General features: G+C 48.2%; 1 protein-coding gene across 1 annotated transcript in view; it reads left to right on the forward strand.

Moving 5' to 3' along the window:
- The window catches only part of kiaa1549la (KIAA1549-like a), a 65,903-nt gene that overhangs the window by 11,052 nt on the left and 43,141 nt on the right, over positions 1-11,710 (forward strand). Inside the window, 1 exon segment of the mRNA XM_060061549.1 lies at positions 11,189-11,676. Within this exon segment, the coding sequence (XP_059917532.1) occupies positions 11,424-11,676 (253 nt within the window). The 5' untranslated portion in view covers positions 11,189-11,423.

The following is an 11,710-nucleotide window of genomic DNA, read 5'->3' on the forward strand; positions in this document are numbered from 1 at the left end:
GGGGGGGGGGGGCACGGTGTTGGGGCGGAACACTCTGACCTCCCCCATGTTGTACCGACCGTTTCATCTGCATGATCGGGGAGAAACAGCCACGAGGTCGTGGTCTGCAAATGTGATGCGGTCGCCGTCGAGGTACCGTGATTCCTCCCGAGGTTTAGGCTGATGCCTGCGGGCAGCGCCGTGGACTCGAGGCCAGAGGGGAGCTCGTAGCGTGGGCGGACGGGATCCACCGGGTGGATGAGGTTAACTGGTGCACTTTCATCCAGGGTTTCAGCGTTGCGCCCTCCAGTGGTTGGAGGGGTTAGAGCGTGCAACAGGAGCAGCGGCTGCAGCACTCGTTGAAGGATGTGATGGCAGTACCGTCTGATTCTGGGCCCGCATGCAGCCTCATGCAGGGTTAAGGCCGATATATGCTCTGTTTTAGACGTAACGCGTAAGCACGTAAGATACATAACCCCTTGCGCGGTAAAATATCCCCCCTTACGTGCTTAAGTGCGTCGCCCAAAATTCCTGACTATGCGACTAAAACACTACGGCCCTACGCAGCTCGCAAAGACTGTGATTGGCCAGCTAACCTCTCCGTAAAAGTTCTTCTCGTATCCTTTTCCTCCTTCGCAATATAATCTTTTGCTTTTCAATGCTTATCAGCTCCAGCTCCCTCAACTGTCTTCGACTCAACCTTAACATCGTTCAGAGTGTGGAAAAAGACCGCTAACCTAAACTTAGCTACTGCTACTCTCGTCGAAAATACTGGAAGTGCATAAATATAAACAAGCCAGCGATTTCCACTTCCACGCCCACAGATTCGTTCGTTGCTCCCCCTACTGTTCAGGCGGAGAATCCCCTTGCAACACGCGCAATCCTTAAGGAACCTTAAAGGAACCGTAAATCAAAACTTGTCTAAAACAAGTCCCTTGTGTAAATTACGTGCTTACGTCTCTGCGTCTAAAACGACCCTAAATCGGCCTTTAGGGTTTAGATTCACACAACAAGGGCATACTAGACGGCAACATAAGATCAGGAAGCAAAAAAAGATAATTACCAGTAAGTGCCAACTTACCACAAAAACAGATCTCTCCTTATTTCTAACCACATGAGAAGTTTCAGAGCTCATACTTTGTCATGCATACAAAACCCATTTCAAAATCCTATGAAACGCACGCAACCTTGAATGAAGGTAGTCGGTAGCTTTAAAGAATATTTCACGTGCAGCGACAGGATGGTCTGTTGTGGAGTCGATGCATAAATGATGCTCTGCGTCCCCGGCCAAGCTGTAACTGTGTAGAACTGTATATATAAAGTCACTGTGCACAACTTATATACCTATACATTAGGGATGCTCGATTATGGGAAAAATCATAATCACATAATTTTGGTAAATATTGAAAACACAATTATTCAAACGATTATTTTTGAGTTTGAAACTTGTTGTATTTATTCAGCATGCCTCCCAAAACAACGTTGTGACTGAACCTTAACATTTCGCCTTAAAGAAGTACACAAAATGGTCAAAAAGAAAATGTTCCAATCTAAAATAATATAAAGATATGTATCCAGCTGTTCTGCCCTTTCTATAAAACATAAAAAAAAATATGTTATGTAATTATTATGTTAATTTTGTGATCGTTTGACGCTAAAATCGAAATCGCCTACCGCCTTATGCCCGGTTTTCTTACTGCGTTTGTGCCTCTGTGTTTGTGTGAACGCAGAACTACAATTCACCCCTTTGCTTCTCTGTGTTTTCTTTCCTGTTTTTCTTTTGGTATGTAATTGGCACTTCAATGGGCCAGAAAATAATGTTCGCTCTATTTTAGACTTTCTTTTCTTTCAAACTATTAAACTAGTAACTCTATTCAATATTATTATTATTATGAAAATATTATGAACCAAAGATATGTCCAGTAAGTGACTTCTTAATCTTGGCAGGGTTCAATATTCTTGTCGTTCTGTTTACATCAGCACTTCCTACATTATTGATTGAGAGCTGTCAGGTATAAAGCAGAGAGCAGCAGTTGTAGGACTAATGGCCCGTGTAATAGATTTATCAATTTCATATCATATTAGTCAAGGTACAAGAGACATTGGTAACTTGATATGCCACCGTTTTTATATGGACAAACAAAGGATCAATACAGAATGAATGAAAAAACATGTAATAAAGAAATAGGTTCACTCTTCCACAGACTAGTTTGGGATTAGCTATTAGACAATTTTTAAGGTCAGGAGCCGCACATTCTGAAATAAATTAAGACAAATCATATAATCTGTTCTCATATTCCAACCAAATCAGCTCCCACTCCTCTATCTGCACTTCTCTTCCTTTTCCGTCAGATCAATAACCCATTCGATTCGCTAGGTAAAAAAAACATACCAACAAATCAACCCTGAAAGTGGCCATGCTCATTCAGCGTGCAGGCTGCTCCGTCTACACCGAGCTGAAACATGTTCATTCAGTGTGCAGGCTGCTCAGTCCACACCGAGCTGAAACATGCTCATTCAGTGTGCAGGGCTCACAGTGCAGAGGAGCATCTGAGGCAGGTTAGTGTTGTTATTATGATTAACCCAGGCTAACTGAGATCCAGCGACCCATCAAACAGAAGGCCCCGTGGAATAGGTCTGCACGTTGCATCACAGCTAAAGGCTTTAGGGATTGGACTGTGTGGCTCTAGCGCATGCCACGTATTGTGAACTAAAGTCTCAACCCAACGACGAGATGATTCACCCATTAGGGATTGAATAGAGTGTATATATGATGCATATGTAGAGTCACGTCACACTAGGGTTAGAGAAATAGCCAATTGGTCGGGAAGATAAAAAGAATGACACATAACCATAGGGAAACCAATCAATGTAGGAATAAAAACACGACCAACTGCATTGATGGAATCAGTCCAAATACAGAAATTCATGCAGGGCACTTTTCTACACGAGACGTCCAATGACCAATCTTTATTCCATTTACAATGGAAATGGCCAGTTGGTTTGCGAATTGCCTTCAATTTTCCAATTCTATTAGGTGAAGCTCTGGGTCTTGTTGCTGAAAATTGACGTTTGCGGCACTGTTTGCATCTTTCATGCATTGAAAATGGAACACAGGAGGACATGAATACAAACTAAGTCATTTAGGATAGACATTTCAGCCAAACTGCATTGAAATGTGCTTTAAAAACGACCTCCCTAATATCATTGAAAAATACCCTACTTACTCAGGCAGTTATTTTGATCTTGCAGGTTTCATTTTTGATGAAAACCTAATTTCCCTCTTATTCTGTTTCTGCGTCTGACCTTTGGTACTGGCTAATCCTCCCAAGTCCTCTGCAATATTTTTATTCTGACCGCATTTTTCCATTTATCCATAAGCCATCGCCACAATATGATGTGTTAAGCCTTTATATACCCTTTCATCTCCCTCGCTGCTAAATAATGCTCTAATCGTAATCCGTCTAACGCAAATAGCTCTTGTCTGATTATGAGATTTAATGTTCTGTAAACATTTCAGGCTGCTTGCTTTTTCCCAGATTCTGGTTGAAAGCCAAACTATTTCCCTCTAATTAATTGCAGCTCCATTCTATGTCAAATTTACACAGCATTTGTCAAAGTTCAAGCGAACGTTTGAGCGAGGTAAGAAACACTGGATGCCCAGCCAAATGACCCGTCTTTTTCTCTCGCTGTCTCTCTTTCCCTCTCTCGTTGAATTGACCAATAGAGGATCGGAAGGCCACTGCCAAGCTTTTTCCTTTTTTCGTTCGGGAGCTCTTGTCAACGCAGACTTAAAAAACGGCGGGTTTGGACTTCTTCCCATAGAGATGTAATACCCAATACTCTTTATCATCTCTGTTACCTATCCATCATCAGTAATGCGTTTCACTACTGTTCGCAGCGAACTGGATTGATGTCAAGCTGAGTATAGAGCCGCAAAACCCTGCTTTATTTACGCACCGCTTCTATTTCGGTCGGCGTCTTGCTGTGATTGCATTTTAAACGGACTAGTTTGTCCCTTATGCAACCGCTGAAGCCAAAGACATTTATTATACACACAAAACCAGCAAAGCTCTAATTCATATTGAAATACACACATAAATGCATTGGAAATACAGGAGAATTTATCATGGGAAATTATTAACGACTTCTGGGCGTTATTTGATCCTGCAAATAATGTATTCCAATACAAATAATAACGTGCAAATAGCTACAATTGAACTTTGGCTTCATCAAAAGCTGTTTTAGGTTGGGTATGAAAGCTGGATGATTGTAACTGGCCTAGTGCTGCACTTCACTGTAGCAGACACAATACTGTCTACTGACACTGAACACATACTCTGCTATGGAAATTGGTTAATAATAGTACAAAAAGGCTGCTGAATGCACAGCAATGTGCATCATCCTCGAACAATGGCCCCTCCGATTCTGGTTAAGACTTTAAGGTTGGTTTTATTAGACGGCATTAAAGGATTCAAACAAAGTATTGACATTAGAAACACACATTTCTATTTATTTTACATCCCTTTTGGATGCTCCCATGATCTGTTTATATTAACAATGAGGGCTGGTTTGCATTTTGTTGACGTATGAAACATTTGATCTGTTCTACTTGTCTCTTAGCATCTATGGTTGATCCTTGACCAATCCGATCGACTCTTAATCCCATATCCCATCTATTCGTCCATCCGTCTATCCAATATCCATCCATCCAGCGTCAATCCATCCATGTCTCCATCTATTCATCCATCTATCCCTATATCAACTTTCCATCCGTCCGTCCGTCTGTTCGTCCGTCCGTCCGTCCGTCCGTCCATCCATCCATCCATCCATCCATCCATCCATCCATCCATCCATCCATCCATCCATCCATCAGCGCTCCATCAGGGCTGTATCTCCGTCCTATTCGATACATATCTGCTGTCCACGCCTCCACCAACAGATGGAGGCTATGAATAGTTCCAGGAAATGGTAACCCGGAGTTGGAAGGCCTCCCTCTGTTGGACAAACGTATTGGCTGGGGAGCTCTGCCGCCCCCCCGCCCCCCCCCCCCACCGAGTCTGGGAGCTCAGTAGATCAGCGCTGGGCCAGAGCCCAGTGCTCCCACTCGCTCTTCATTCAATCTCCAACGCTTCTGTTAGCCATATTTGTTAATATGCTCGGAAACGACGGTTACCAACGGTGAAGAAAGGCATCGGCTTGTGTTGTTGATCCCTTCTCTGATCCACGGTGCGGTAGTGTAGCCGAACGGCACCTGTTCTGTAGTACATCGTTATGGTGGTGTCTCTGTCTCACTCTCTGTCTCACTCTCTGTCGCACTCTCTGTCGCACTCTCTGTCTCACTCTGTCTCACTCTCTGTCTCACTCTCTGTCTCACTCTCTGTCTCTGTCTCACTCTCTGTCTCACTCTCTGTCTCACTCTCTCTCGCACTCTCTGTCTCACTCTCTGTCTCACTCTATGTCTCATTCTCTGTCTCACTCTCTGTCTCACTCTCTGTCTCACTCTCTGTCTCATTCTGTCGCACTCTGTCTCACTCTCTGTCTCACTCTGTCTCACTCTCTGTCGCACTCTCTGTCTCACTCTCTGTCTCTGTCTCACTCTCTGTCTCACTCTATGTCTCACTCTCTGTCTCATTCTGTCGCACTCTCTGTCGCACTCTCTGTCTCACTCTCTGTCTCACTCTCTGTCTCACTCTCTGTCGCACTCTCTGTCTCACTCTCTGTCTCTGTCTCACTCTCTGTCTCACTCTGTCTCACTCTCTCGCACTCTGTCTCACTCTATGTCTCATTCTCTGTCTCACTCTCTGTCTCATTCTGTCGCACTCTCTGTCTCACTCTCTGTGGCACTCTCTGTCTCACTCTCTGTCGCACTCTCTGTCTCATTCTCTGTCTCACTCTCTGTCTCACTCTCTGTCTCACTCTCTGTCTCACTCTCTGCCTATCCAAAGGGCCTTTTAATCAGATTTGATACGATGTGCAAAGCCCTGGAATAACTAGAAATCTGAAAATAATTGGTGAAATTTGGCTTTTCATTACAAAACAGGATGAATTCAGTCGTTGTAGTTAACAGCCCCCTCCCCCCCCCCCCCCCCGTCCCCCCCCCCCCCCCCCGTCCTCACCCCAAGCCTTGTTGTCATGGTGACCGCTTGGCCGAGATCCCTCCTCCCTGCACTCCTTGTCCACCTGTCTCGCTCACTGACAGGAAGTGTGTGTGTGTGTGTGTGTGTGTGTGTGTGTGTGTGTGTGTGTGTGTGTGTGTGTGTGTGTGTGTGTGTGTGTGTGTGTGTGTGTGTGTGTGTGTGTGTGTGTGTGTGTGTGTGTGTGTGTGTGTGTGTGGATGAACTCCCACTGGCCTGGTCGTAGCGCTGCCTGAGGAGCAGCAGAAGAAGATGCTGTGAGTTGCGCGGCGGTCGTTGATCACCTCCTGGAGCTCTGAACGAACCCTAACCCTAACGAACACCCCTCTACTGGTGTTCCTGGATCCACCTCCCCTCGTCGGGAGGTGTCAGGGAGTGTTGATGTGTTGGGCTCAGGGGTCCTCCTGGCACCAGCTTCCTCGGAGTCGCCGTGCCAGCTGGCAGAGCCCCCCCCCCCCCCCCCCCCCTCCCTCTCCAACCCCCCCTCCGAGAGCTGGGCGCTACTCAAGCCCTTCAACCTGCTCTCTGCTACTTGTGTGGCGCGGCACTCATCCTGATTCACTATCTGCTTGTGAGCTGAATGTTCTCGCACTCCAAATTAGCTCCATGATACGGTTTGGGGTAAACAATAATAATGTTGAATGGTGTCCTGTTCTGATTCATGTTGGTCTGTTCTCAACCCAGCTCATCCACTTCTATCCACCTGTATCTGTCTCTCTGTCTCTCTGTCTCTCTCTCTCTCTCTCTCTCTCTCTCTCTCCTCTCTCTCTCTCTCTCTCTCTCTGTCCGTTTGTCTCTCTGTTTCTATCTCTCGTCCATCAATCCATCTTCTGTCCATCCCTCAGTTCTCCTGTATCTTTCCCTCCATCCGTCCCTGGTTCTCCCAGTAGAGGGTTGGTTCTCCCAGTAGAGGGTTGGTTCTCCCAGTAGAGGGCTGGTTCTCCCAGTAGAGGGCTGGTTCTCCCAGTAGAGGGCTGGTTCTCCCAGTAGAGGGCTGGTTCTCCCAGTAGAGGGCTGGTTCTCCCAGTAGAGGGCTGGTTCTCCCAGTAGAGGGCTGGTTCTCCCAGTAGAGGGCTGGTTCTCCCAGTAGAGGGTTGGTTCTCCCAGTAGAGGGCTGGTTCTCCCAGTAGAGGGCTGGTTCTCCCCGTGGAGGGTTGGTTCTCCCCGTGGAGGGCTGGTTCTCCCAGTAGAGGGCTGGTTCTCCCAGTAGAGGGTTGGTTCTCCCAGTAGAGGGTTGGTTCTCCCAGTAGAGGGCTGGTTCTCCCAGTAGAGGGCTGGTTCTCCCAGTAGAGGGCTGGTTCTCCCAGTAGAGGGCTGGTTCTCCAGTAGAGGGCTGGTTCTCCCAGTAGAGGGTTGGTTCTCCCCGTGGAGGGCTGGTTCTCCCAGTAGAGGGCTGGTTCTCCCAGTAGAGGGCTGGTTCTCCCAGTAGAGGGTTGGTTCTCCCAGTAGAGGGTTGGTTCTCCCAGTAGAGGGTTGGTTCTCCCAGTAGAGGGTTGGTTCTCCTGGTGTACGGTCAAGCTCCTGATGGGAGGGCTCCATATGCAGCTCTCTGCTGGAGCAGGTGCCTTCACAGATCCACCCCCCCCCCCCACCTATCCACCTGTCCACCCGTCCGTCCGTCCATCCATCCATCCATCCATCTCCCCCCACATAAAAACAAAGATGATAATAGTTGCACTATTATCCACTGAATAATTCAATGAGTTAGCATCAGTGTGGTAGGAAGCAGAGTTGTACTTGAGCGCTGCGTTGAAGTGAACCCTGAGGCGCTGGAGTGGAAGTGAGCCTGAAGAAAGGCTCTTCTGGCGTGATGTACTCCAAGGCTGATTTGTGAGACTGGCGGCGACTCGCGGCGTCTGTCGGACGTCAGATAAACAACCTGCTGGCACTGGGAGCCTTCCCAGCAGTGCGGATGATTAAAGCTGATTGATTAAAGAAAAGGTTGTGGGGCCATTTCGTTCAAGCGACCGTGAGTGTGTGTGTGTGTGAAGAGAAACCATTAATACGCGACTGTTAATATGATGACAGTTATGGGGACTATAAAAATCCATTTGACTCAGAACAATGTGTACATCATCCCCGGCCCATGGCATGGTTTAACCTTCCACTCAAAAGGTCACTCGCTCACGACATTATTGAATTCCTCTTGACGTGTGTGTGTGTGTGTGTGTGTGTGTGTGTGTGTGTGTGTGTGTGTGTGTGTGTGTGTGTGTGTGTGTGTGTGTGTGTGTGTGTGTGTGTGTGTGTGTGTGTGTGTGTGTGTGTGTGTGTGTGTGTGTGCGTGCGTGCGTGCGTGCGTGTGTGTGTGTTGTGATTTGAAGCTCCAGCAGTGGATGTGTGAACGTATCAAAAGTGAAAGGGATGAAACTTTCATGTGACATGCTGCACTGATTTCCCTTTCTTTTCCTCATCGCACGCTGAATGGCTCAACCATCCGCCGTATTATTTATTCAACGGCATAACAGGAAGGAGGAAAAGCGGGCTGTTTTGGTTTTGAGGATTGTCAGACGGAAAGAGAGATAGAAAAGATAGTTCGAGAGGTGTTATTAGTGCTGGCGTTGGCACCATGAATAGCTGATGGATCCATGAATAGAAGACGAGATGAATACATGGATGGAAGGATGGATGAGGTGCAGATGTAGGTCTATTGTGAGTGTAAGTGAGTCTGTGTCTGGGTTATTTAACACCGCAGGTCCCGAGGATATAAACTAAGCTGAGGGCTGGTTCTGTAAAGCCTCCCTCTCTTCCTGTTTTAATTAATCAATCGTCTATTGGGACATGCATGAGCGTGGGAAGTGTGTGCGGCTGGCAACCACGCGCGCGTCACCAACTCGTGCACGCTTGAACACTGTTCCACGTGTGCGTGTACAGACACACACACACACGCACACACACACATGCATACACAGAAACACACACACAGAAACACACACATACACACACACACATGCATATACATGGTTCTGCAAAACACTCTTGCGCTAGATTTATGCATGTACGCATGCAAGCACACACACACACACACACACACACACACACACACACACACACACACACACACACACACACACACACAGAGACACACACAGAGACACACGCATACACACGCACACACACGCACACACACACAGAGATACACACACACACACAGAGACACACAGAGAGACACACACATACACACACGCGCACACACACAAACACAAACCCACACTTGCACACCCAGCCACACATTCACATTCCCTCATGCCAGGAAGAAGGGAAGTACAAATTGGTCTGGACGATGGCCAGAATGGTTCCACTCTACGGTTCCTCAGATAGATCAACACGGCTTACTTTGCCAGCGGGGGGGGGGGGGAGATAGAGCTCGTGGGTAAGCTAGTATCTAAGCCAGTCATCCGTCAGTCGTTGCACCTCCCCCCCTGCGCGGAGTCCCGTCAGGGCAAGGTGCCTTTCAAAATGAAGCGTCAGGCGCCCGTAATCGCATCAGAGACGGGCGGGAGCCGCCGACCGTAGAAGGCACGGAGCCACAGAGCTCCAGGGAGCGGGCGACCTTTAACCTGCCCCGTACAGGGTGGGAGGGGCTGTACATCGGCCGTGTCGAACGCATCCTTTTATTAGTCATGTCCACTTCTGATCATTGTGATCATCATTCATGTCTTATTTATTTCTCTAGTCCCTTTTCGCATAGAGACGTTTATTGAAACTGCATCTAGATGTTGTGTTGTTGTGAAATGTTAGATACATTTTGAAATACAGTTTATTGTGGTGCGGCTATTTACATTTCTACACTGCAGCGGCTCTGCTAACATTGTGATCAGAGTAGTATGTGTGAAATCATAGTTCATAAGGGTGTGTGTGTGTGTGTGTGTGTGTGTGTGTGTGTGTGTGTGTGTGTGTGTGTGTGTGTGTGTGTGTGTGTGTGTGTGTGTGTGTGTGTGTGTCCTAGTTTATGCATTCTGGAGCATCTAAATTAATTCCCTATGCTTTATCCTTTAAAAACACAAGTGACCTAGTTTCTGGAATTTCTTGACTATTTTATTACATTTGCTGTGTGTGAGTGTATGTGGGTTTGTGTGAGAGATCACTCAATTCATATAATAACAATTCAAACCTAATTGAATAAGCTAGCAACACCAAGTACGTGTGGAGTGCTTGTTGGTATGTGTGTTTAATTTAATACATATCTGTGTGCCTACTTCCTTTTGTATCTTACCCCCTTGTGATTGTGTTTATGAATAGATGAAAGAGCAGAGATTAGAAATGAGAGATGACGAGAAGCTTGTGAATGAGTAAACAGATGACTCAAATACGCAGTATGAAGTGCTGCCAAAGCCCACAAGTCTTCAGCCAGTGCACAGTTTTCTCCTAAATGTTCCCAATATTAATTCTCTCCCTCTGTCTGTCTCTGTCTCTGTCTTTGTCTCTTTCTCTGTCTCTGTTTTTCCTCTGTCTCTGTCTCCCTCTCTGTCTATCTCTGTCTCTGTTTGTCTCTGTCTTTGTCTATCTCCCTCTCTCTCTGTCTCTGTCTCTCTCCCTCTCTGTCTCTCTCTCTGTCTCTGTCTCTGTCTCTTCCTCCTTCTCTGTCTGTCTCTCTGTCTGTCTCCCTCTCTGTCTCTTCCTCCTTCTCTGTCTGTCTCTTCCTCCTTCTCTGTCTGTCTCTCTGTCCGTCTCTCTCTCTCTCTCTCTCTCTCTCTCTCTCTCTCTCTCTCTCTCTCTCTCTCTCTCTCTGTCTCTCTCTCTGTCTCTGTCTCTCCCTCTCTGTCTCTCCCTCTCTGTCTCTCTGTCTCTCCCTCTCTGTCTCTGTCTCTTTCCCTCTCCCTCTCTGTCTCTTCCTCCTTCTCTGTCTGTCTCTCTCTCTCTCTCTCTCTCTCTCTCTGTCTCTCTCTCTCTCTCTCTCTGTCTCTGTCTCTGTCTCTGTCTCCCTCTCTGTCTCTGTCTCTGTCTCTGTCTCTGTCTCTGTCTCTCTCCCTCTCTGTCTGTCTCCCTGTCCGTCTCTCTCTCTCTCTCCCTCTCTCTCTCCCTCTCTGTCTCTTCCTCCTTCTCTGTCTGTCTCCTGTCTGTCTCTCTCTCAGTGGCCAAACCCTCAGACAGTCTGGGAGCCTCCAGGGAGCTTGAACCCGGTCCTGCAGATGCTGCTGGAGGAGCGGGTTCCAACGCCCGGGCCGAAGCCGGCACGGAGAAGTGGAAGCCGGGTGTCAGCGCGGGGGCTGTCGCGCCGGCCCGGCCCAGGGAACCAGCCGCCCTCTCCCCCCGGGGCCGGGCCCCGCCCCGGGGGGAGAGGGGCCCGGGGGGGGGGGGCCCGCCTTCATGCTGGTGGACCCCCTCGCGGGGCCGCTGTCGGCCGGGGGCCTGCCGCTGGGACTGCTGTCTAAAGCCGCCTGGGCCAGAAGCTCCTCGTCGATGCCCTCCAAGACGCCCAAGCCCAAGGCCGCGTCCCAGCCGCCGTCCTCCGCCGCGGCGCGCGCCGCCAGCCGGGAGAACCAAACGGCCGCCACGCAAACGCTGTCCCCGGGCGCCCGCAGCGCCAACCTGTCCAGCAGCAACCCCAGCTCCGACGCGGGTAACCTCTTTCGTTCCCTGCAGCACTTAAATAA

The sequence above is a fragment of the Gadus macrocephalus genome, chromosome 9 (assembly GCF_031168955.1).
Source record: "Gadus macrocephalus chromosome 9, ASM3116895v1".
Taxonomy (NCBI): domain Eukaryota; kingdom Metazoa; phylum Chordata; class Actinopteri; order Gadiformes; family Gadidae; genus Gadus; species Gadus macrocephalus.